Source organism: Nylanderia fulva, unplaced genomic scaffold (assembly GCF_048542155.1).
Source record: "Nylanderia fulva isolate GAGA-0341 unplaced genomic scaffold, ASM4854215v1 Scaffold7, whole genome shotgun sequence".
NCBI classification, from domain to species: Eukaryota; Metazoa; Arthropoda; class Insecta; order Hymenoptera; family Formicidae; genus Nylanderia; species Nylanderia fulva.
The window spans coordinates 623,638-649,569 of NW_028190807.1; the positions used below are offsets into that span (position 1 = coordinate 623,638).

Below are 25,932 nucleotides of genomic sequence, written 5' to 3' on the forward strand. Positions count from 1 at the left end.
GAGAATAGAGAAGAGAAGAGAGAAGAGAGAGGAGAGAAGAGAAGGGAGAAGAGAAGATAGAAGAATAAGAGGAGAGGAGTAGAAGAGAATAGAAGAGAAAAAAGAAAGGAGAAGAGAGATTGAGATTTATAATATAGATTAGACAGTTACAGCATAGAATATACTATTATTATAATATATAATATATATAATATATATAATATATATAATATATAATATATATAATATATAATATATATTATAATTTTATTTTTTATATTATATTATATTATAATAAACACAATATTTTATAGGACTGATCGCAATTGGCGGGAATTTTAAGGCGCATTCGCATGGCTGCTGAATATCCAATTTCCCGCGAGCGTATCTAGGTCCCTTCGAGAACTCCATGACATAATCGGCCGGTTGGTGGGGGCAGGTGAGGGGTGCGTTTTGACTGCTCGAGAGTTCTTTCCCCGGAGAGAGGTGCGACGACGGGATTAACGTCCGTTTCGGCCGATTCGTCGTCGCGAGGACGAAGAGGAGCGCGAGAACCTCGCATCCGAAAGGCCCGAGATCGTCGTCAAAATTAATCGAGGTTGTCGGCCGACGACGTTCTTTGCGCAGACACGTGGAACCCGGGGAACACCAGGAAAAGAGCGCTATCGCGGCTGCGGCGCCGCGACGATATACCCGATCCGCGTGGAAATGCTCTAGCTAGAAGAAAGGATCCCGCATCCGTCGAGATACGATGGAGTTTATGCCGCTGCTAAAGTCCGTGCTAAGTGCTTGTCAGTGTCACGCTCGAGTTATTGTGTCGTAAAATGGTAAGTGTATATTCTTCACCGCGTACTTACATATATGTGTGCACGTATGTATCTATACACGTTGAAAAATCATCCCTGGAAGAATAATCCTCGAAACGGAGATACGAATCTGTTTCGTAAACAATTTGACAGTTTAATTTGATATACTTACGTACGCACATTCCTGCAATATCGTGTACTTTTCTGCGACCGATGTCACCATCAATATGCATCTCATAAACATATATACTTTTTTATGTATTTTGACACAAAAATAGAGATACAGCGAGAAATTAGTAAATTACGTTAATATTTATATTTTTAGCATAATTACTTTTGGAAGATTTTAAATGAATTTTATATTGACATATATCGTGATTTTATATATTGTCACATTTCACAAAATTTTACTACATTATATTCTATATCTAATCTAATTTAAAATATCTAATTTATATTTTTTTCAAATATATATTTTTATCTGTAATTTTAGGGTGCAAACATATCACAATTAGAAAGAGATATTGGCTCTGATCAGTTTCCACCTAACGAACATTATTTTGGCTTAGTCAATGTAAGTGTAACATCTGCTAAAATTATATAAAAATCAAAAACTAAAAACATATTGTAAGTCTATTTAATTTACATTATATTCAACATAATAAAAATAATATATTTTTGCAGTTCGGTAACACTTGTTATAGTAATTCAGTGTTGCAAGCTTTATATTTTTGTCGGCCATTTAGAGAAAAAGTTTTAGAATACAAAGCCAGAAATAAGCGAACTAAAGAGACATTATTAACATGCCTAGCAGACTTGTTTTACAGTATTGCAACACAAAAGAAAAAAGTAGGTTCTATAGCACCAAAAAAGTTTATCGCCAGACTGAGAAAAGAGAAAGGTTAGTATAGTAGAATCATCATAAATATTTCATAGTAAATGTTGTAAATAACTCTATCTCTCTTTTGCAGAGGAATTTGATAATTATATGCAACAAGATGCGCACGAGTTTTTGAACTTCCTCATAAATCATATAAATGAAATTATTCTGGGTAAGCATTTTATTTTTCGGCGACGTTTATAATACATCTTACGATTATCATTTTGTACGTTAGCGGAGAGAACTCAAAACAAGCCGGCCGGAGGGAAGTGTGGGGCAGGAGATGCTGCTGGTTCGCCACCAGAACCTACATGGGTTCACGAGATATTCCAAGGAATACTAACCTCGGAAACACGCTGCCTTAACTGTGAGACTGTTTCTAGCAAAGACGAGGACTTCTTTGATCTACAAGTTGATGTAGATCAAAACACTTCGATCACGCACTGCCTCCGATGTTTCTCCAATACAGAGACCCTGTGTAGTGACAACAAATTCAAATGTGATCACTGCAGTAGTTATCAGGAAGCTCAGGTATATATATTAACATAGCATGCAATATTCGACTCATCGCCTTTAGAGCAAATCATACATTGGAACATGAATGTTTTGTCTGTATTACAGAAACGAATGAGAGTTAAGAAACTACCTATGATCCTAGCATTGCATCTAAAGAGATTTAAATATGTGGAACAGTATAATCGCCACATAAAAGTATCTCACAGGGTAGTTTTTCCATTGGAACTCAGACTTTTCAATACTGTAAGTTTTTTTTATTAAATACTTTAAAATCCAATTTTAGAAATTACATGATTATTACACATATGTATAAGTTTAATATATTTAGATAATATTTATAAATATAAAGAATCTTGTCAGTTATTTCTCTTCAAGACAATGATATATAATTATTTCATGCTTAATAGCAATATGTATTTGTTTTAATTATAGAGTGATGATGCTGTAAACCCAGATCGTTTGTATGATTTGGTGGCAGTTGTGATACATTGTGGAAGTGGGCCTAACCGAGGGCATTACATTTCTATAGTTAAAAGCCATGGATTCTGGTTGCTCTTTGACGATGATATGGTCGATGTAAGTTCTCTAATTTAATTAATTTTATAAATGCTTTATCCATATAAATATAGACATTAAAATATATTTAGAACAAAAAATTAAATGTCCTTATGCTTCCAGAAAATTGATGCGTCAACTATAGAAGATTTTTATGGACTTACATCAGATATTCAAAAGAGCTCTGAAACTGGTTATATTCTGTTCTATCAATCGCGTGATTGTAGTTAAAGTTTAATATACAATATAAATAGCAATTGTAAAGTTAAGCACACTCCTGCTATGCTAATTTTCGTATTTTAACAAAGTGCGCAGTGAATCTGAATGTTCTAATGGTATGTTAAATTATTTATAAGAATGATATGTTTAATTATGTTTTGGCTCCTATAGTGTATAAATAGGAAGAAGCGCGACATAGAATTTCATAATTTGTCTAAATTTTATAGAATTTTTGGTTCGTATAAACCACCGATTATTTCAGAAAAATTGGAAGAAGTTTGTGTATTGCTTTATATATTTATTTATAATGTATGTCCGAAAGCTAGTCTGTCTTTGGAAGAGAATGAATAATTTACATTATTAAAATAACTTAAGTGTCCATTGATATAGAGAGAAACGTTGGAAGCACTATCAGATTCTATACAAATGTAAAGAAAATATGACTGAGAATAAAAATATTGTTATGAAGAATATACATTTGATTTGTCAGTGAAATTGAAATATGTAAAGAATAATTTCATATGCGATACATGTAATTTCTTAAAAGAAGACTAAGCATTAATTATTCAATAATTTTTTAAAGTAATGTTATGTAATGGTAATATAATAATAATTCTGATGTTTATTTTGAAAATTTTTATAGTTTATTCAATAGTTTAAGCAATAAATTCATATGGAACAGGCGCGAGTAAGATGGGCGCTTCACGTCCGGACACAATATGTGCTTTAGACGGTTCGGCTGGCTGTCGTTTCAACTGGACGCGAATATTCTTCTCCTTCGCCTCCTTCCTGAGCCTCTCGTTTTCCTTGACGCGCTTGAGGAAGTCGTCCCTGCACTTCGAATGGCTCAGATGTTCGATGCGTACGTTGATCCTCTTGGCGATGATGCGTCCGCGCACCCTTTTGTTCACGATGACTCCCAGGGCGTGCGCCGTCACGTTAAAGACGCGACCGGTCTTGCCGTGATAGACTTTATACGGCATACCCTTTTGCACAGCACCGTTTCCCTTAATGTCGACAATATCGCCGACCTTATACGTTTTCATATACGTAGACAGGGGAATGGTTCCATGTTTACGGAACTTGCGGGAGAACAAGTCCCTCGTACCACGCCTGTAACCCTTTGAGTTGGTCATGTTGAGATGTCAATCTGTAACAATTATATGTCGCTGTTAAAGATTTCAAATATTACATCTTCTCTCTTTAAAGAGAGATAATATCCTATACAGAAAATGAGTTATAAATAATATAAGGCAAATTTAGAGATTTTTTATTCTAAACATATGGATCTTCCGTCAAGCCTGAGATTTAATTAAGTAGTGTTAATTTTTTAAATAAAAATTTATCACATACAGAAAATAAATTGTAAATAATATAAGAAAAATTTGGAGATTCCTCATTCTAAAAATATGGATCTTCCGTTAAGCCTGATTTAATTAGTGTTAATTTTTCAAATAAAAATTAATATATTTATGCTTATTTAATTAAAATTGTAATAGACAATGATTTTTCTCCAAAAGATTCCTATTTAAACGAATAATCTGTCTAGATTTTTATATATAGCAGATTACAAGTATCAAGAACTTAACCTAAAAAATTCTGAAAATTTTTGTACAAATCGAGCGAATGTAACAGTATAAGTTACATTTCAAGTTTCGAGCGTGATATTAGATTCTTAAATAATACTTTTCGTTGTAATTTGAAGGATTTTCGCACGCGATGTTTAACGTATGACGCGAAAAATGCACGTGGCTCGCGTGTAAAATCAACGAGGGTGAAATTTGACATCTCGCGTTTCCTGGCCAAGTCGAGGAAACCGGGAACAAAATCGTATACTTATACTTTACATACAGCGAGAAAGGATATTGCAATTCGATCCAAATTCTTGAAGAATCTCGAGAATATTGACAAAAACGTACGTAGAAAATTCACGTCCCGTCGTCGCCACGAAAGAAGAGGTTTCAGAGAGATCCGCGACGATATACGCGATATACGTCTCGATATATATCGATTCTATCTCGATATTTCGCAACGCGAGTCATCGAACCACGTGACGTCACTGCGCATGCGCGAGAAACCCGACTTGTCATTTTTGACATTTCTTTACTTTATTTATCTTTTACTTTTCTATTTATACTGTCTTGTCACTTTTTTCACGCTGCTTATCGGATGAAACGGATGAAACCGATAAGCAATAAAAATAGAAAAATTCTATAAGTCGGCAAATTGGACGGTTCTTCGCGCATTTTCAATTTCGCGAAAGAACGGCGCATCCGAGGCGCAAATTGTGCGAGTTTAGCATCGCGCGCGATGACGCAACATCACCCGATCTGTAGCGATCTCCTGATTGGCCGCGCGATGATCATACGATCGTTTGTAATTTTTTAGTTATTGCGCTTGACATATCCGTGTTTGGTTCGCACGAGTTACTTGTCGTCCTGTCGTTGGATTTATTTCGATGAGGCGAAATATTTGACAAATTTTGACAGAACGATGACAGACCCGGGCGGATGGGCGCCAGCCCAAGATAATGATTTCACAAATTTTCAATCGAATGACAGCTTCAATTTGAATGAAGTCACTGGCATCGATGGTAGGTCACTCTCATCGACAATGTAATTTCTCGTTAAGCGTTTTTCGTTCGAATATCTCGGAGATATCCAACGCCCGCGCGATAAGTTTCGTGCACTGTTATTTTATCAGCAGGTATTAGCTTTTTCAGTTGTTGACACATCATTCTTTGTATTTTATCTCTCTGCGTGATACTGCATGAACCTATGCAAGAATAACATCAAAATCATTTGTCTTTAATTAAAAATTATATATACACATATATAATACAACAATTTCTTCTCAAGACGTGCTTTAGAAATATTTTTTTATCTCTTATATTATCATGATTGATATTGAATATTTAATATATAATTTTAGCAGTTAAAGTTAAAGAAATTAATATACAATAGATTAATAGATTTAAAAAATCGAGTTTAGTATTAAATATTTATTAATATTTTGTTATATTGCCTAATTGTGCCAATTATATATTGCAGATCTTCTAACAAATTGCGAGAGTGAATTATTGAAAAATGAGCTTTTCAGCGACGAAGCTTTACTTTCTGAGCTGGAGGAGCCTATGCCAGTGGATGGGGATACGTTTGATTTCTTAAATATTAACAATGATGAATTTAAGGATTTTAAAGACTTCAAAGATCCAGCTCTTCTTGAATCACCAAATACAAATGTTACAGTAACACAGCAATCAGTGACAGATAATAATCAACCTGTTGCTTATATGCAGCAAGATGTTACATCCATACCACAAAATAGGCCACAGAGAATATCAGTGGCATCAACAGCGCCTACAGTATTTAGCTCACAATACACAATACCACAAAATGTGAATTTTAATGTTCAGTCGCCAAATGTTGTAACCTTGGCTCCGGTTACTCAGCAACGGCAGCTACTTCTACCTGCTAAATTGATCAAATCAGAGTCTCTTGTATATGCTAAAGGTGGACAACAGACTATTACATCAACTCCTGTTCAACATCAGATACATACTCTTGTAAATACTGCAAACGGAACAGTGTTAACTACTGGTAAATATACAAGTAGATAAGCTTATTTGCAAAATATTTATAATCTTGTCTGTATATATATAATTACATATAACTATACATTGTATAAGTATATATAATTATACAAAAAATTTATGTAGTTATATAATTTCAATAGAACATCAACATATATGTTTTCGATTTAAGGGATTCCTGTAGTACTTGACACCGATAAAGTGCAGATCAATCGTCTAAACACAGGCGCACACGTGGGTGTACCTAGAGTGAGAGAAGTGAAACGCAGCGCTCACAATGCTATCGAGCGACGTTACAGAACGTCGATCAACGATAAGATAATTGAATTAAAGAACATGATAGTCGGCGTCGACGCCAAGTTAAATAAGTCGGCGATTTTACGGAAAACTATCGACTATATCAGGCAAGGATAATTAATCTTATCTCGAGCACACACGTTAATGAGGAGCAAATTTTTTAATTAGCTCTTGCTCTACAATTATAGGTATTTGCAAAATGCGAACGCGAAATTAAAAGCCGAGAATATGTCATTGAAAATGACAGCTCAACGACAAAATCTTCGGGACCTCCTGGTGTGCGGGGAACTTACACCTCCGCGTTCGGATTCGAGCGAGCCGTCCCTGTCGCCTGCACCCGCGCCGATGTCGCCGCCTTCTCCGTCGTCGATAAAGGACGATTCGGATGTCCTGCAGAATCTTCATTCCGTGTCCACTTCTGGAGGCATGAGGGATCACACTCGATTGACATTGTGCGGATTTATGCTACTCTTCTTGGCATTCAATCCTCTTGGTATTCTCATAAACAATGTTGGAAAATTCAACTACGATTACTTAAACACGAAATTGGATGGACGGACGATACTTAATTATCAAGGTACACAAGTAAAGATTTTTTTTTAGTCGTATATTCTATAAGAAAATTTTCGCTCTATAAGCTTTAGCTTTTTTTTTTTGCTTTATAATGCTACATAACTTTTAATGCAGCGTTATAGAGTACTTTTACAAAATAGACCTATTAATTTGAATTAAAATGAATTCAGTATCACTGATATTCTCCTTTTTTGATAACCAGATCAGCCGGAATCGGACAAACAATTGTGGAGCAACGTTATTCTTTGGTTCACCAATTTGATACTTTTGGCGGGTGGTCTCTGTAGATTGTTGCTTTACGGGGATCCCGTTTTTCCTACCGACAGCAAGATCTTCCTCGAGCTACGTCGTTGGCGACGTCAGGCCGAATTCAATATATCCAAACACGAGTATAATCAGGCGTATCGAGACTTACATCAATGGCTGCAATACTTCGGCCGATCTTTCCCGTTGTCGCGCACAGAGATTTTTCTCGCGACCACGTGGCAAATAGTGAGGCAAATTCTTCACAAGTTATGGCTGGGAAAATGGGTCACGCTAATCGGCAAGTGGTTTTCAGAGAAATCAGAACGGCAGCAATCAGAGATGTCTGTGGAGATAGCAGTCGTTTACCAACACATGCTCTGCCTTCGTTTGTCCGAGGGTACGAAAGATTCGACAGTGTATCTTGCTTTATGTGCCATCAATTACGCTGAGATCGCTGGAGAGAATATGCCGAAGCCGCTCCTGGCGGAAATATACGTGAACGCCGCGTTATGTTTGAAGGAATCCTTCTTCCCGTACATACACAAATATTATCTCGGTAAAGCACGCGCCTTGCTGTCCTCGTGCGCCGTTCCTCCGAAATTAAAGTGGATCATGACTGACGAAGGCGCGAGATTTTTGGCGTCTCAGAAGTGGCGATACAAGAAACAGTCCGACAGCGAGTTTACGTCGCAAAGCAGCCGAGCGGATCCCTTATCGTACGCGGCCCGCGCATATAGAGATCATCTGATCGAGCAGTGCTTGCGTTTGTTGACTGGTACAGCTGGAGAGTGTCATGCATCTACTGTACTTGAATTGGGACGAATCATTATGGCTTCTGCAGAAGTGGACGCCTGTTTCCCATCTATTGACAAAATCAGTGTAGCAAGTACGAGAATTTACTATTTAAAATTACAATAATCTTTATATTTTATATATTTATATACAATCTATATGAAATGTGATGAAATTTTTATATATAAATAATATATTTTTCTATTTATGTGTAAAGTTAATCTTTCAAATTAAAAATTTGATAGGAGATATATTACAAATTATATGTATATATTTCAGTATATTATCAATCTCATCTCTTTCTTATTTTGCAGCGTGCGAAGATGAAATTGGATTATGGTGGGGAGCGGTGATTTGCGCTGCTGCAAGTTGGAGATTAGGAGAGGAAGATTCGAAGGCGTGGAACATTGTGGAGAGTAAATTTCCTTATGAAAGGAATTTCCAAATCAGTGACAATAGTAGTAGCAGTCCATTACCACATGCTGTACTAAATGTTCTGCAGGCAGCAAAACATTCTACAAAGTTGGTTTCCACACGTTTCATTGATCAGGCAGGATTACTACTTGAACAATCCATGGTGTACTATCATTGCAAAGAGCAATCATCACAACAAATTTTGGTACGTTATGAAATTAATTGTAATAGATTAATTACAAATAATTGTCAGACATAAATGTGTAATATTAGCCTATATTCAAGTTTAAATAGCAAAATTAAATGCAGAATATTGCAGAATTATTGGCCATGAAATTTTGTACTTGTAAAAGGATTGAAAAATTTATAAATAAAAGATTATACTTTTTTTATTTAAAAGAGATCAATATATATATATTTTTGTGCAGAAGCTATTGCGAAAATTTCGAGAATCCCCCATTATTGGACATTAGAGATATTTAAAATAGTTATACTTTGTTTGAAGGTACTACTCTTTCAAGTGTAACCTGTGCTATCGTTTACCTGTTACAAGTGTGCATTGTAGTTGCATTGCATGAAATATAACTATGCAATTCTCCTGCAGTGCAACTCTTGTGGCAGGTTGCAGCACCATATAATAGTTTTATGTCTACTTGTGTTGCATGTGTACGAATGTGTTCTTATCTTTGCCACATATTAGTCTATTATGTTTACTCTTTTTCAGCTTACTCAATTATGGGTCTGCGACTGGCTTCTCGAAATACGCACAACACTATGGCAAGACTTGAGTCAGGATGTAGAGTTGGAAAAACCTGTCGTGAGTATGTCTCTTGCGGGCTTCCAACGTGACTTGGCATGCCTGAGACAATTGTGTCAACATATTCCAGTAAGCTATAATCTTATATATCATATATATATATATATATATATTTTAATCAGTGAAATTCACACAATATAATAAAAGAATTTAACATCAAGATTGGGTTGTAACTAGTTAATCAGTTAAAAGTTAAATAAAAAGTTAATAACTTTTAACTTAGTTTAAGATGAGTTAATTTTTAACTTAAACTAGTTATTTTCAAACATAATTTATTAACTTTTTTTCTAGTTAAACATTTTTTCACCTATAAATACCATTATTTTTTTCTATAAAATCTTAAACACAATGGACAGTTAAATTTTTAATAATGATTAAATATCAATAAAAGATAATCATTCTATGATGTCATTCTTACAAGAATTTTGAAATAAATCAAAGATACTATTAGTTTTTATTTTTTTCATAATTCTAATTAAAAAGAAACAAATATTTCTATATAAAAAATAAAATTTTATTTCCTTATTTGTTACTTTACATAAATTTTTAAAAAGTTAACAAATCAAATATTGAATAAACAAATTTTAAAGTTATAACATTTTAATTTAATATAAATAATATTTAAAACAATTAACTTTTAATTGATTGTGAATTAGTTGTTTGTTGTGTCATACAACTTTTAATGTAACTAAATTAATTTTAATGTAATTTTAATAATAATTATTTGTTTTTCAGTCTGTATTGGCACGAGTGTTTCTGTATGAAGCCACAGCGCGCATTATGGCTGGCGCGACGCCAGTGAAGACGCAGATTTTGTTAGACCGAAGTCTGCACCACAGAAACTCGCGTTCCTCGATCATATGCGGCAAGGATCGATCGCAGGAACAGAACAACGGCGAGCGGGAACATGCGGCCGCGTTATGCTTGGCGTGCAGACATCTGCCAACGCTACTGTTAGCTTCGCCGGGAGAACGTGCTGGGATGCTCGCGGAAGCTGCGAAGACGCTTGAACGAATAGGGGACAGGAAACGTCTTCAGGAATGTTACAAATTGATGCGGCAATTAGGATCCGCGATCACTGTTAATTAACGCGTCGATTATGTTTTATGAATTTACGCGTATATTGTGTACGCGTTAAGATATCTATTATTTATAGACTCATTAATTTATGCATACACACATGTACAAATCTTATTGTTGTTTTGTATAATTATTTTCTTCTACTCTTATTAAAGATAGAATAAGATAAATCTTTATCCTTTTTTTATTCATAAATATTTTGAAAATTATTTGTCTATGCAATTTTGTTTCTTTTAATACATTATTGTTTTATATTAATGTTAAACTCTTAATTTATCCTTCTTTTTTTATTCATAAATATTTTGAAAATTATTTGTCTATGCAATTTTGTTTCTTTTAATACATTATTGTTTTATATAATTATTTTCTTTTACTCTTATTAAAAATATAATAAGATAAATCTTTATCCTTTTTTTATTCATAAGTATTTTGAAAAATATTTGTTTACACAATTTTGTTTTCTTTTAATACAGCATCGACAGAATAAATGTTTATAAAGACTACTGAAGTTATTTATTTTTATAATATGAATAAATTGTATTTATTTTTATCTGCAATCCTTCGTATTTATATAAAAATTATTTTTGGAGTCAAGTTTTTTATACAAAGTATTGCCAACATAAAAACGATAAAAATTAGACATTTATTTTTTCCCTATGTACTTGTCACTAACATTTCGGCAGTTGCCATCCTGCCTATTGTTGGCGCCAATTTATTGTGCAACCATATTTGTATCAGTCTTTTCGTCTTTTGTGTCTTGTGTTAGTTCTTTTAACCGTATTTCTTTGTAACCGTTATTCCGAGTTCTTGCTTTATTTTACAGAACTTAAGTTTTTATTAATTCTTTTGTGTCGTTATAAAAATGGATGTTGATTGTCCTGTTGATAATAATTCAAATATGATTGAATCCGGAGACCGTTCAGTTTCTTCCACAGGTAAATTTTTTTCATTTGTCGATACAAAAAATACGAACATTATTTTTATTTTCAGCATTTTTCTCTTTGTGTGTTTGATGTAGTTTTTCGTCCGATAATAAAATCACGTTTTACTCTGGTTAAAGAAAAACTCCCATGTTATTCCGATTTCTTGAAAGAACAATTTTATCTACTTTTAAATAATCAGAATAATTTATAAAATTTTCTTCCATCTTGCTCGCTCTCATTTTTATCACATATTAATTAATTTACATATTTTGTTAGCTCCTAAAAAATAAATTCGATTATATGCAATGATTTTGTTGGCAAGAAATGTATATGTATGTTTTATCTTAATAATTCAACATTTTCTCTTATGTAAGATATACCACTCACCAGTAATGTCAAATTCAATAATACACCTTTGGAAGAAAAAAAGAAAATAAAAAGAAAAAGACTGAACGAGAGTGAGCTTGAAAGTAAACGACTTGCGGAAGAAGAATATAATCGTGAGCAACATGAACAAAGATACAAGCGATTGATGCACTTGTTGAATAAAAGTAAATTTTATTCATCATTTTTGGTAAATAAAATTGAAAAACAAAGGAATGTCAAGAAGAAAGGCAAATCTGTTGTTAATGATGAAAATATACCACCACCACCAAAGAAGAGAAGGAGCATAAGAAAACAGACGGATTCAAAAAAATATAATGTACAAGATTATATACTTCCAGAAGTAAGTAATGAGAAAAAATATATTTGAATTTTTATCATAGTTTGTAACATCATTTAAGTACAAGAGGATTTAAATTATAGGTCAAGAAAATGCAGACTAAAAAGGATCTAAAAAGTCTAAGCGAAGAGGAGATAGAAGCAGAATTGTCTGCAGATTCAGACACTGAAATGAAATCACCTACTGAAATAAATTCACCTATTGTGCAAAACACTTTTGTTAAACCAAAATACTTTCAGGGAGAATTATATGATTATCAGCAAGAGGGTTTTGAATGGTTAAAGGTGCTTTATGAGAATGCCTTGAATGGGATTCTAGCTGATGAAATGGGTCCCGGAAAAACAATACAAGTGATAGCCTTGATAAGCCATCTTATAGAGAAGAAACAAGCAGGACCTTACTTAATAATTGCACCTCTTTCCACTATACCAAATTGGATGATGGAATTTGAGAGATTCGCTCCTGATATACCAGTTGTGTTGTTTCATGGTCCAAAAGATGAAAGAGAGTCTATATATAGAGAAATAAGAAATAAACACCATGTTACAGATGGTTATAAAACACAGCCTGTTGTAATAACTACTTATGAAGTGCCACTGCAGGAAGTTAGATTTCTTCAGTCTCAGAAATGGAAATATATAATAATAGATGAGGGACATAGAATAAAAAATTATAACTGTATGCTAGTCAAGTATGTTAATTGTTTTAATTAATTAAAAACACAATGCTAAAAAATTATTTTTGAAATTAATATAAATTTAGAGTAAATAAAAAATATTTTATATGATGAAAATATATATATTTTTTAAAGAACTCTTAATTACAAAATATTGTCATCTTTGTTCTAAAAATTGATTAATTTTTTTAGTGTCTTGAAAAAGATGCAATCCATGAATAGGCTAATATTGACTGGAACTCCACTTCAGAATAATTTAGCTGAACTATGGTCCCTTTTAAATTTCTTGTTACCAGAAATCTTTGATGATTTAGCTGTATTTGAATCATGGTTCGACGTTAAAGAGGTTGAGCAGGAAGGCACCGAAAAATTTTTGAAGCAAGAAGAGGAGAAACATGTATTATCATCATTGCGTGAAATTTTGAAGCCGTTTATGTTAAGACGAATAAAAGATGAAGTTAATCTGAAGGTTCCTCCTAAGAAGGAGTTGGTAGTCTATGCACCACTCACGCAACTGCAACACGACCTTTACAAAGCAGTATTAAATCGTGATTTAGAAACATTGAGCAAAATTGAGACATCAAATTTAATTATATCGACTGAAGATGGTAAAAGACCGAAAAGGAAAGCTTTTATGAGAAGTGGATACGCATCTATTGAAGATAATTTCGGAAATGACATGTTACTTTGTACTTCGTTTGATGAAATCGAAAGTAGCAATGATACAAATAAGTGGCATGCATTAAAACCTGAAGACCAACAAAATTTGTTGATGTGGAAACAGTATAGTGATGTTACAGAGCGTAATAGGGACTTTTTTATCCGTATTAATTATCAAAATAGAAGTAAGTTATCATTAAACATTTAATTCATATTTTTTAAACATTTATTTAATTATTTATGTTATATTTCAGTTCCAATGTATAAGAAGATTGTAAATCATCCGTATTTGGTTCATTGCCCATTGAATTCGGTCGGTTTGCCAAAGATCGATGACGATTTGATCAGATCCTCTGGCAAACTTTTAGTGCTAGATGCTATGCTGGAAAAACTTAAAGCGCGAGGTCATAAAATTCTGCTATTTTCGACAATGACTATGATCTTGGATATGATTGAAGATTATCTCTTATTACGAAATTATAAATATGTGAGATTAGATGGTAAAACTAAAATTGAAACAAGGAAAGAAAATATTCAAACTTTTAACAACGATCCGGATATGTTCCTGTTTCTTATATCTACTAGAGCTGGTGGAGTTGGATTAAACTTGGCAGGCGCAGATACTGTTATTATATATGACAGTGATTGGGTGAGTTAATAATTCTGGTATAGTTTTTTTTTCATGCCTGTCAATATTTACATTTTATTCACACTCGCGAATTTTAAATACAGAATCCACAAGCGGATATACAAGCTATGGCACGATGTCATAGAATAGGACAAACCAAACCTGTGGTTGTTTATAGACTGTGCACTAAGGGAACGGTTGATGAAGCGATTATCAAGCGTGCCGACTCTAAACGTATTTTAGAAAAAATAGTTATGTCAAAAGAATTGAGCGCAATGAATATTTTAAATAAAGAGGGTTTATTACAAATGAAGCAGCTGATGGAATCTAAGGAATATAAAGTTGTTACTTCTGAAAATGAAGGTGAGTGTTTTTGTCACATAATATCAGATCAGAATATGCATGTAAAGAATTGTATCGAAATTAATAGGTTGATATTTTTTTTGTAGTGTTTACAGAATCAGAGTTGAACACACTGTTAGATAGAAGCGACTTGATAGAAGAGATGATTGATAAATAAAATCCACATAATTTTTTGAAAGAAATAGAAACGCAGACAATAATTACATATTAATTTTACAATAATTACAAATTACATTGTTTAACAAGCGAATCTTTGTCATTCCATAAATACAGTATTGATTACATTTTTCAGTAATAAAAGTTTACTTTCAATCTTTATAATAATGCATGTCTTTATAATAATGTAATGCATTTTTATTTTTTTATAAAGATTAATGTGTAATAAATTTGTAATAAATTAATTTAATAAATGTAGTTTAATTAAATAAAATGTATTTATTACACAATGTAAGAGTATTATGCATGGCAGTGTCTTTTTTTCTCTTTACCTTAAATCGCAACAAAATTTTTTCAACACGATACTTTAGATGAATTTATTTAACTTTATGCAAATCAGGACTTGTTTGATTTCATACGAGTCTTCCCTATTACAGAATTCTTATATTTACAAGACTGAGCGAGCTGTTCGCGAAATTCAACTTCTAGCTTCATATACGTCCCACCTGTTTCAGATTATATATTATTTGTGATACTGATTTCTCTTTTGCTTAATTAAATATATTATTACATATATATTGCACATGAGTAACATACCGATAGGTTGCTTAGTCTTGTAATTGTGTTGTTGCTTGTTGTAAGATTTTGAAAGCAAGTTTTCCGTAACTGTTCTTTTTGTTAGAAGTGCTATCATTTGCACCGCGGCTCTTTCTTCAAAATCTCTCTGATTATCCTGATTGTGTCTTACGTTTAAATTATCGCTCCAACATCTACTGTTGTTCCTAAAAAATATGATAAGATCACAAAGTGATTTTTTTATATTACATAAAATACATTACATGATTTTTTATATTACATAAAATGCTTTATATTTTACATTATATAAAATATTATCAATTAAATCGATTGCTTACTTCTGATTGTGCTTCGTATTATTCATTGGTTTTAATGCGCACGTATTGGATTCTTCGCTGTAATACGATTCGTCGTCTATACTACTGTCTTCATATGCGGTTCCGCCATCGTCTTCGTCGTCCTCATCCGTAATCGAAGAAGTGGGAGACAAGGGGTCGGTAGTTGCGGAAATCTGTCGACGAAGTTTCTGCAAAGATTTTTGTGAATCTTGCGCTTGGAGTAATCGACGGAGTCCCGAACCACCCCAAATTTTTCCTGTTTTTTGTGAAAAGAAAAAATGTTTTTGTATGCATTATAAGTAATAATTTATAAAAGAAAAAGGAAAATTTTTTTTCGACTTACCGAGTAGGCCAAGTTTTGGCCTTGATGGCGCGAGTTCTATGCCATTCCACCACATTATATCCTTGCACACTAATTTACCTGGTCGAAGAGACGGATCGCGTGTCACCAATCGTGTAATCTTTTCCGGGAAAAAAAGTTGGGGCGGTTCGATAGTTATTACTTCTCTATTTGCTGTCAGAATATTTAAAACATTTAAACCTTTCTCGTTCTTTATATCTGGTACATGTTCCTAAAACAAATATACAAAAACATATAAAAAGAGAACTTCATGTATAATCTACATTTTTATATATACATTATATACAATATATTTAATAATAATTCAATATATAATTGAATAATAATATTTAATATGTAATAGAAATTAATTCTTTTTCATTTCTATGTAATTACAAAAAATATATATGCTAACACTAGCATTATATATATATATATACATATATATATATATATATATATTTAATAATAATTTAATATATAATTAAATAATATTTAATGTAATGAAAATCGATTCTTTTTAATTTCTATGTAATTACAAAAAATACATAATATACTGATACCAACTTTGTACCTGCATCCGCTTTGACTGGACAAAGCTTCGAATCTATAGGCACGTTGACTGCAGCATGGATATCTTCCCAGAGGAAAAGGTGTAGGCCTCTGTTGCTCGTTCACAAAGAATTGCGCGGATTCCGGATGATAACAGCACCAATCGATCTGATGTATCGGAAAATACACATTGCACTGTTGGCAAAACAAGAAATGGCAATCTCCCCACAATCTCCAATAAACTTTACGCCAGGAACGTAACTCCGATCGTAAAGTAACGATGTAATCGTTCAATGTCCAAGTCAGATCTCTGTAAAATAATGAGATATTTTCCATCTCTTACGTGTAAATCACATGTTGTAAAGTATTGCGTGTACCTGACATGTTTGCTATGAACGGCTCCCTTGTTGTCGATTTTTATTGCACTTGGGATGCAAGGAACGAAATCCGAAATTGATTGTATAACATTTTTGTTGCATTTTCCACATTTGAACAGCATAGCCAACGAACTGTAATGCCCCTTCTTATTATCCGGAGTAGTTTCCATCAGTGACATAATTAACTTGCAGAACAAACGACTCTGAACTTTATCCTTTTTGTCTTTTAACATTTCGACATCCTCATTTGTAAATAATTCAGCCAGTCTGTCAATAAAATAATCTCAATAAAATAGCGAAAAAGAAAACATTTTAACAGCTACATATTATTGTTTGCCACATAATCAGAATATATAATAAAAAATACAATTAAAATTCTACTGATGAAAATAATGAAGTATATGCCTTGTGAGAAGATTATCGTCCAGACACGATAAGATCGTCGACGTCTTCAAGATATCTGACATGTTGTTGTGGCAGTATTGAAGACAATTCTCCAAAAGCGGCTCCATTTGCAGAAAGCAAGCGGATACCATAATCGGAATGACATTACTCGCCTCTAGAACTGGCCACTCGGACTTTTTTATGATATCTTTCTTTACCCATCTCATCAGCCAATCAAAAATAACGACATCACAATGTACCGATATATCTATCTCGTCAAGTTTCTGCCCTGCTGTTACATCAGCAAAATAACACATTTTCTGAATAAGAAGTTTTTGGGGACATCTAAAGTTCTTTTTTATGTTCTTATCTTCGTCGCATACGTGAATTTCTACCTCGTTCCTAAAAGATATACAATGTATTGATAAATATAGAGATAATATATATTCAAATTTTTTACACATATACATACATACATACATATATATATAATTACTTAATTAAAACACTTACTCTAATGATTTCTTGTTTATCTTATTTTTCTCTTTGTCCCGTTCTTTATAAATTGAAACTGCAGCTTTATTCTCAACCACATTACCCAATGAAGAATTCTTTTTAACATCTGTAACGACCATAGACTTTTTAATAACAGGCTGTGATAGAGCAGATTTCGGCAGCATGTATGGCAAAACAGAGTCCAATAATCCTTCGTGCAAGATATCTCTTAGATTTTCCTTCATAACTTTTGCTAGACCATATTCAATCTCTTCCACATGCTCCTTAAGCTGTAAAATTCTCTTCTTTTCATTCGAGGTTTGGCAACTTTCTGATAACTGATTCACTTCTTTGGCATTATCCCCTGTTTCTAAATGTTTGTTAGAAGAACTTTCTGCGCTGCTAGATTCCTGTGTAGAGTCATCTTTATTGCATGCCTCATAAATATTGGTATTACAAGAGATTGTAGAATTGTGCGAATTTATTGTACTATTCGATATACATAGACTTGCTTCTTTACTACTTGTTGTTTGTGGCGATAACTCTTGTGCAGAATCATTGTGTTTGTATTGCTGTTCTTGAATATTGAAATTACAGTTGTCATTAGTGACTTTATTATCTCCATGCGTTTTTAGATCTAAATTAATCTTTGCTAATGCTTGCCAATCAATTTCGCTATTAGCACTTAGTATCGTAGGCAGACCTTCGCAACTGTCATTAACTTGGTACGCAGTTCTCATAAATTCGAAAAACGCTCCAATTGTTAATTTCGAGTGTTCGTCTTCTTGGAGATTTCGTAATCTTTCAGCTAAATGCAAATTGTCTATTATTATTATCATTCATAATCTTTTGTACTGTAATTATGACATATAGTTTGAGCCATTTTTGTGCGATTATTAATTGATTCAGTGTGCCGAGCTTCTGTGTAATCTGATACACAATTTAGTCTATTAATACAGATTAAAATATAGCAACAGAAAAATTGTGCTAGATGCAGAAATACTTCAAAATAAAGGTACAGTGTCCAATGTCTAAATTTGGTGCGGACTAGCAGTCTACCAGTGGATCTATATGTACCTTCATTAGTTGTTGGAACACATGACCTTAACACAGTTTGTGCATTTAATGGTACATTATTAGCTACATCATTAATTTCGTGTGACTCCATGATTCTCCCTTTAAGCGAAAAAATATTTGCACTGCAAATATTAATCTTTACTCTTATAAAGGGATTACTTTGGTATTAACGTTGATTACATAGTATAACTTCGACGTAACTATAAAGTTTATAAAAATTGTTGCTAGAATTTTATTGTAAAAAAGGATTATAACAGCACCTGTCACAAATTGTCATCAGCTGATGATTGTCACATCAAATAAATTTGATCCAAATTTTGTCGACAGATGTCGCTAGATAAAAAAATGATTAAGCGGGAAATTTAAATAAATCACAATAATTTTTCGTTAAACATTTGTTTTTAATGGATTGTCTTAGAAAATCAGCGATAAATTTTAATACATTATTCCTCTGTACAAAGATTTCAATCATGTGTTGCTTTGTAACTGCAAATTTTCTGAAAAATGAAATTTAATACTTCTTTGGCGGTGTATGTCTCAGAATTGTTTATCCTTATTATAATACTTCCAAATTCTCTAATATAATGCTCTAGTTCTTTATTGTTTGATAAATTCTTTGTCGCCATATATTTATTAGTGAGCTGGGACAGTTTCAAGAAATCAGAACTAAACGCTTCATTTAGGTCAAATAGTTCCAAAGCAGGCGGCGGTAATTCTTGAAAACTCGGAGGAAATACCTATAAAGGATGATTTCGAAGTTATTCACATAATAATTATGTGTGCTAATAAATTAGAAATAGAGATAATTGGTCACACAAAATGTAATGCTCACTGAAGCCTGTGTGGGAGGTAAAGGTGCTTCAAAATGAGGTGGAATCAAAGTAAGCGGTTCATGTTTCACTCCTAAGGCCTCGTATGCTTTTATACAAGCTGGTACCATGTTCAAATTTATAGAATAAAAATGCTGCTTAAATAACTTGGTGTACTCGCGAGGAATATCGATATTATCCAAGTCTTGTGTGCAAACTTTCGGATTATCTGCCTGTTGTGTTAAATCTGGCACAAAGTTGTATTCCCAAAACTGTAAATATATAAAAAATTTTAATTGCAAATTGATTTTATAAATCCGAATATAGAAAATCGTAATCTTCGAATTATATTAATTTATACAACTAATATAAACATACTTCTACATCATCCATTTGAAGATCCACTATCCCTGTGACATCCAACTCAAAAAAATCAAAAATCATTTCACGCAAGGCATCATTATTCTCCTTTTCTATGTAAGTATCTGCCAGCATTTTGGATGAACCTAACACAACTAACTTGCCACCACCAGTTTTGATGCAGTGATAGGCACAAATAGGTCTATTCATTGGAATAGCAATTGATCCACTGGACAGAGCAACGACAGATGGTTGTACTACATTTAAAGTTGCACCATAAGGATATAAAAATTTCATGCCACTGAAACAATTATACATTAAGAAAACTGATAAAAAAATATAGTAGAATATTAAAAGATTATCTCACATGCATTCGTCATGATTCTTTAGAAATATAGATTTGTTTGATAGACCTTGACATATTAAAGTTTCCTTAGGATGCATTGTTTGACTATAACTCATCCTAGCTACACTATCTGGAAATAGAAAAATTAAAACTTGTGAGTATATATGTATAAAAAGTTTCAATGGAATATTTTTCTTTCTCTTTTTCTTTTTAAATATTTTACATACCATTATTTACCATAATGCCAAATTCTTCTAGTAAAAAGTTAATATTTGTGTTGGATTTGTTCTCACCACCTTCTCCAAGTGTAACAAGAACATTGCCACCAGAATTTAAAAAGGTTCTAATGGAATTCATTTCAAGCTCTGTAAATTTATCTAATGGTCCTGGCAATACTAAAATTTTGGCATTTGTCAATAATTCTTGCGATATCACTTCGCTGTTTCTGAAATATAATCATTTTTAAAGTATAAATTCGTTTTCAATTTTAATATAAGAAAACTTAGAATTTTATGGTATAATTTATACAATATACAAACAACTGTATGAGAAGTCGTTTTAACAAATTTTTACTTACTCTATAAATTTCGATTTTGTCTTTAATTTGCGTTGAAGTACTTTGAAATCGTCATTCAATTTTCTTTCATTTTTCGAGACGTCAAAAATAACAATGTTTTCAGTTTTATCGCTACTTCCGAAAATCGAGCTCATGATTAAATTAATATTATCAATATATTATTAATATATGATTATTAAATTAATATTACTATAAATTAATTTAACAGATTATTTATATTAATATAATATAGCACACTATAATATATATATTTGACATATTACGTTATTACACTATATTCAACAACTGTCAAAGTATGAACTGTCAAAATATTTCACCGCGTCGTTACTATGACAACCGTGATGACATCAAATATACATATATATATATGTATATATATAATATTCAATTATCAATAATCTAATTATTATTCTTAATCGATATTTTTGTAATAATAAAAACAATTGCTGTAACTTGTTTTGATTAAAAAAACATTTTGTATCAAAATTCTCTATTATTTCGCGCTATATTGCATCTTATGATTTTATCGATAATATCGGCGCTCTTCAATTTCGTTTGATGATAACAAATTTATTTTGTTAGTACTTTATCATTAATTAAGATGTCGTTGGTATACTATTCCTGAAAAAAATCACGATATAGAGAAACCGAGTTCTTTTCGCGGATTGGTCAGTCAAATCGAAGAGCACAATGAAGAGTCGCTGTCATTGGTGGACGTTCTCGTAAATATCGTGTGGTGAAAACGCTATTGAAAAATTGGTTCTATGAAAAGCGGTTTCTCTCTAATCAATTCGTAATTTGTTTCTCGAATCGATATGGTGTGTACGAGAAGCCATCTCGCTAATTACGGAACTCTCACGATATTTTCCAAAATAAAGCATAGTTTCTGCCATATAGGTCTTCATATTTACTAGAGTAATTTACGAGAAGCCAGCAAAATGAGCAAGGTATACAAACATAAAATTATATTGTCGGCAGTTTTAAAGTTTCTCACTTAACGAAATGTTATTGTTTTATTGCTCTATATATTTCTTATATCTCAAAAAAAAGCGTAATGAAATGAAATATGTTTAAATTTCTCTTTTTTTCCTCTTTTTTTCCCCACTTCTTTGAAATATATGCAGTATATGTGATATAATGAAGAGATAAGAAAAATAGTTAGAGATATGGATTTCATTCATCTTGTTTATCAGTATTCTGTTTATAATTTTTAATCTTACACATATATGTATGTCCAGATGTCACGTTATCCCTCTGATGGCAAAGTCTACGTAGGAGATTTGGGAAGTAGTGCTAGTAAGCAAGAATTGGAGGATGCGTTTTCCTATTATGGATCCTTACAAAATGTCTGGGTTGCCAGAAATCCTCCTGGATTTGCCTTTGTCGAATTTGAGGATCCTAGAGATGCGGAGGATGCAGTGAGAGGTCTGGACGGTCGTACTTTATGCGGAAGACGCGTTCGTGTGGAACTGTCGAATGGAAAAAAATTGAGAGATAGAGGCTCCTTTAGGAGAGGCACCGGAAGACCCTTTCATCCAGAAGATAAATGTTACGAATGTGGTGAAAGGGGCCACTACGCTAGAGATTGTCATCGCCATAGGAGTTCTCGCAGAAGAAGGTAAGTTTCCTAAAGATTTCATATTAAATAGAATTAGTTATTATTTCATATTTATATTTATTGTATATATAAATACAATTTTTATAAAATTTGTATATATTAAATTTGTGTCATGTTTAAAAGATTGTACATTGAATTGTTTACATTTTGTATGCAAATTTTTGCCTTTGTACATGCACTATGGGGACATAACTTGCAGGATGAGAAAGGATCATAGAATAGTTACAGAAAGATATAGATTTATATCTTGTTATATAAATCTAAGTCCAAGCTTACAGTTGCTTAAAAAATATTATTTTATATTGATCATCAATTGTATTTAGATTTTAAGTATTTAACATACTTTAATTATTAGATATTCAATAATTAGGAGTTAATTAAATACAAAAAATACTGCTATATTTAATATATCTCCAATAAGATGATCTATATTATTACATATAAAACATCTTTTTTTTATTTGATTAAATGACATAGTATTACAATTATTGTGTCATTACAATTATGTAAAAAGATTGCATAGGTTGACGTTATTTAACCAATATCGATAGTCATTCAGATGATCAATGATTAAGAGAGAAAAAAAGTAGATTCCTACAAACATAAAGTGGTTGTAGAAGGCGGCAAACGTAATACTACCCCATTATTTATAGGAGTTGCGGCTGAGCATGCGGCACATGCATAAGAAATGTGTGTTGTCGCCCCGACATTGTCGCGCGAGATTCGCCTTGGGTTCACGTGTTCGTGAACGCACACACACACCGCGCGTCGTAGTTACAGCGTAGAGCACTCCACCTACTTTGGGTTTCCCTCTGCACATCTCTGCGAGCGAGAAAGCGCGGCTCAAAATCATGGGGGCCGGACACGTGTGGCGGCTACTACTAGTCCTACTACGATACCGATCCGCTGACCACTGACCATCACAGATCTAGAGTTTATGCACGTCGGCATGACTTCGTCGGCGTTCTTCGTTCAGCTATCTGTGATTTCTGCCTAGTCGTCGTTGTCGTCGTCGTCGTCATCATCATCATCATCAGCAGTTATCGTCGGTCGTCATCGTCCTCGTCATCGTCGTCAGTCGTCATCGTCGTCGTCGTTATCGTCATCGTCGTCGTCCTCGTAATACCTAATGATCGCTGAGAGACGAACCTTTCAGCGTTCCCATCTCTAGCCACTCTTCATCTCCGTTCATCTCTCGTGATTTCATCCGCATAAAAGCGCTCGTCCGCTGTCTCCCTTCCCAGGCGTAGCCATCGCGCGCACGCGATCCACGATTATCTGCTATAAGTACAGCCCAGGGAACCAGGATGGTACATAAGTAGAACCAATCAAGTATATAATTCTACATGGATTAACGTATTACGGTGACGCAGAGTGAATTTTTCAAATCCGTTGTAATTATTATGCATAAACTTGCACGATTCTTAAAGTTAATTGCATATATTTATGGAAATAAGTTAGGCGAAGAATTATCCAACAGAAATATTTTTTATGTCGATACATTTTAAAAGACTATGTAAATCAATTTTGTCTATATATTATTCGTTATACATACACTAATATGCATTTCAACTTTGTAACGTGAAGACGTTTTCAATGTTTTTAAGAAATTATTTTATTTAGTATATATTTATTTATTTTTTTATGCACGTTAAGTGTATATATTATATTATAGTATATATTATACATATATATTAAAGGTTTAACAGGATTTAGGTTTTATATTGGTGAGATTGAAATGCGCGATTGATTGAAATTAATCATTAATTTTGGAGATAGTATGTGCTATTAAAAGTCAGTAATCTCGAGTTCTAAAGACAGTAGTGAAACCACGTCTCACGTTTTATGCTAGTGTTTCGTAATAGTAGGACGCGGTCATTATACTCTAACATTTATTCATTGTGACTTTTACTTTAGGTGGTCCCGTTCGCGATCAAGATCACGATCACGATCGCGCTCACGTTCCCGCTCGAGATCCCGTAGCAATCGCTCGCGCTCGTCGCGACGCAGCCGATCCCGCAGCAAGAGCGCCGGTGTTAAAGATAAATATCGTAACAAGAAACGCAAGTCTCTTTCCAAAGATCGAACCAAGTCGAAATCTCGATCGGGCTCCAGATCGCGAAGCAGATAAACGAGTGAGTATCGCTAAATATGATAATATACAGGGTGTCTTCAGGTATTCAGTGAATCCCTGATTAATAGCAGATTCCTGACGTCATTTGGAGACGATGTTTCCTGAGCGAAAATGTCGAGACACCAATAATTTTCAAGTTATAAACGATTGAAAATAAAGCGTTTTTCGCAAATTATGTCTTGTGGAAACAAAATATTAACAAAACCATATTCTTCAGTTAATTTTAGATAGATTTACTTTAAAGAATTTTAATTTAAGGCTTAATTACAAAGATACATGATGGTAAAAATTGGGAACATGTAAAACATAATGACCTCCCTCGATATTTTCACTGAGGAAAAGTCGTTTCTAAATAATGTCACCCTGTATTATAATATTATAATGATAATATATTGTAATTAAGTTATAAATGATAATATAGTGTTTTTTGTTTTAGCGAAGATATGATTTGTGTGAAATCGACGTCGCTCAGTGGATTTTTCTTTTGATTTAATTGGAAATCTGCGATATATACTTTTTCGTTACAATTCAAATGTATCAATTTATCATTTAGTGCATATATAGAAGCCACTTGTTTTCGGAATATAATTCTATATATATATACACATACACATACACACACACATATATATATATATATAAATGACTAAAAAATAATTATTTTGTACACAAGAAGGAAGACTCATTATTGTATTATGACTTATGACTACTACAGCTTTTCCAAAGTTCTCTTTGCTCTGTGTTAATAGTTAGTGTTTAAGTTACTTATAAATTAATATTTCAATAAAGGGCTAATTTTTCCGACAATGCATATTATATATTGGATATTTTAATTATATGTTTAATCAATCTCATCGAAATCTTCAGTTTCGCATGAAACAAGTACATATATAGTTTAGTTAGCCAAATTCCAAATTTTTTTTGCGTCATTACTCTATAGAAGGCAGAGCAAGTTAATAGGCGTAGCATATCAATATGATTTATTTGCGATTGCGTCATATCGCGAACTTCGAAGAAATTGTATTAATGAATAATCGATAAAAAGAGATTATT

General features: G+C 32.9%; 6 protein-coding genes across 13 annotated transcripts; 3 read left to right on the top strand and 3 right to left on the bottom strand.

Annotated features, from left to right (window-relative positions):
- The first annotated feature begins 401 nt into the window (after positions 1-401).
- Usp12-46 (Ubiquitin-specific protease 12/46) lies at positions 402-3,428 on the top strand. Its single transcript, XM_029321213.1, has 8 exons — positions 402-806; positions 1,279-1,359; positions 1,470-1,686; positions 1,757-1,837; positions 1,901-2,196; positions 2,287-2,424; positions 2,614-2,757; positions 2,860-3,428. The coding sequence occupies exons 1-8, from the start codon at positions 804-806 to the stop codon at positions 2,965-2,967; spliced, it is 1,068 nt and encodes a 355-aa protein (XP_029177046.1). The 5' UTR covers positions 402-803; the 3' UTR covers positions 2,968-3,428.
- Positions 3,429-3,576: 148 nt separating this feature from the next.
- On the bottom strand, positions 3,577-4,959 carry RpL21 (ribosomal protein L21). Of its 2 annotated transcripts, none has more exons than XM_029321214.2 (2): positions 4,875-4,959; positions 3,577-4,105 (listed from the first exon to the last, which is right to left on the bottom strand). In XM_029321214.2, exon 2 carries the CDS (start codon positions 4,089-4,091, stop codon positions 3,612-3,614), a length of 480 nt encoding a protein of 159 aa, XP_029177047.1. In that variant the 5' UTR covers positions 4,092-4,105; positions 4,875-4,959; the 3' UTR covers positions 3,577-3,611. The 2 variants fall into 2 exon arrangements, with proteins under 2 accessions (XP_029177047.1, XP_029177049.1); XM_029321216.2 differs by having other exon boundaries at positions 4,807-4,921.
- A 325-nt stretch (positions 4,960-5,284) lies between these two features.
- On the top strand, positions 5,285-15,196 carry LOC114945118 (Sterol regulatory element binding protein). 4 transcript variants are annotated; one of them, XM_029321210.2, is made up of 8 exons: positions 5,318-5,548; positions 6,006-6,554; positions 6,720-6,951; positions 7,033-7,421; positions 7,620-8,549; positions 8,770-9,074; positions 9,594-9,755; positions 10,422-10,936. In XM_029321210.2, the coding sequence occupies exons 1-8, from the start codon at positions 5,449-5,451 to the stop codon at positions 10,773-10,775; spliced, it is 3,021 nt and encodes a 1,006-aa protein (XP_029177043.1). In that variant the 5' UTR covers positions 5,318-5,448; the 3' UTR covers positions 10,776-10,936. The 4 variants fall into 4 exon arrangements, with proteins under 4 accessions (XP_085344778.1, XP_029177043.1, XP_029177044.1 ...); XM_029321211.2 differs by lacking the exon at positions 5,318-5,548 and adding an exon at positions 5,579-5,661; XM_085488652.1 differs by lacking the exons at positions 6,006-6,554; positions 6,720-6,951; positions 7,033-7,421; ... (2 more) ...; positions 9,594-9,755; positions 10,422-10,936 and adding exons at positions 12,064-12,416; positions 12,497-13,104; positions 13,282-13,934; ... (1 more) ...; positions 14,482-14,740; positions 14,827-15,196 and having other exon boundaries at positions 5,285-5,548.
- LOC114945117 (uncharacterized) lies at positions 13,473-19,337 on the bottom strand. Of its 3 annotated transcripts, none has more exons than XM_029321209.2 (9): positions 19,036-19,337; positions 17,977-18,766; positions 17,485-17,865; positions 17,080-17,346; positions 16,718-17,012; positions 16,154-16,382; positions 15,811-16,066; positions 15,494-15,678; positions 13,473-15,402 (listed from the first exon to the last, which is right to left on the bottom strand). In XM_029321209.2, exons 1-9 carry the CDS (start codon positions 19,124-19,126, stop codon positions 15,293-15,295), a joined length of 2,604 nt encoding a protein of 867 aa, XP_029177042.2. In that variant the 5' UTR covers positions 19,127-19,337; the 3' UTR covers positions 13,473-15,292. The 3 variants fall into 3 exon arrangements, with proteins under 3 accessions (XP_029177042.2, XP_085344780.1, XP_085344779.1); XM_085488654.1 differs by having other exon boundaries at positions 17,977-18,888; positions 19,036-19,093; XM_085488653.1 differs by having other exon boundaries at positions 17,977-18,905; positions 19,036-19,074.
- An 84-nt stretch (positions 19,338-19,421) lies between these two features.
- On the bottom strand, positions 19,422-21,458 carry IFT52 (intraflagellar transport 52). Its single transcript, XM_029321199.2, has 6 exons — positions 21,128-21,458; positions 20,778-20,995; positions 20,572-20,680; positions 20,223-20,505; positions 19,868-20,116; positions 19,422-19,772 (listed from the first exon to the last, which is right to left on the bottom strand). Exons 1-6 carry the CDS (start codon positions 21,259-21,261, stop codon positions 19,500-19,502), a joined length of 1,266 nt encoding a protein of 421 aa, XP_029177032.1. The 5' UTR covers positions 21,262-21,458; the 3' UTR covers positions 19,422-19,499.
- A 379-nt stretch (positions 21,459-21,837) lies between these two features.
- Positions 21,838-25,690, top strand: LOC114945086 (serine/arginine-rich splicing factor 7). 2 transcript variants are annotated; one of them, XM_029321168.2, is made up of 4 exons: positions 21,838-22,074; positions 22,366-22,745; positions 24,663-24,880; positions 25,321-25,690. In XM_029321168.2, exons 1-3 carry the CDS (start codon positions 22,066-22,068, stop codon positions 24,874-24,876), a joined length of 603 nt encoding a protein of 200 aa, XP_029177001.1. In that variant the 5' UTR covers positions 21,838-22,065; the 3' UTR covers positions 24,877-24,880; positions 25,321-25,690. The 2 variants fall into 2 exon arrangements, with proteins under 2 accessions (XP_029177001.1, XP_029177000.1); XM_029321167.2 differs by having other exon boundaries at positions 21,839-22,074; positions 25,316-25,690.
- The last annotated feature ends 242 nt before the right edge of the window (positions 25,691-25,932 follow it).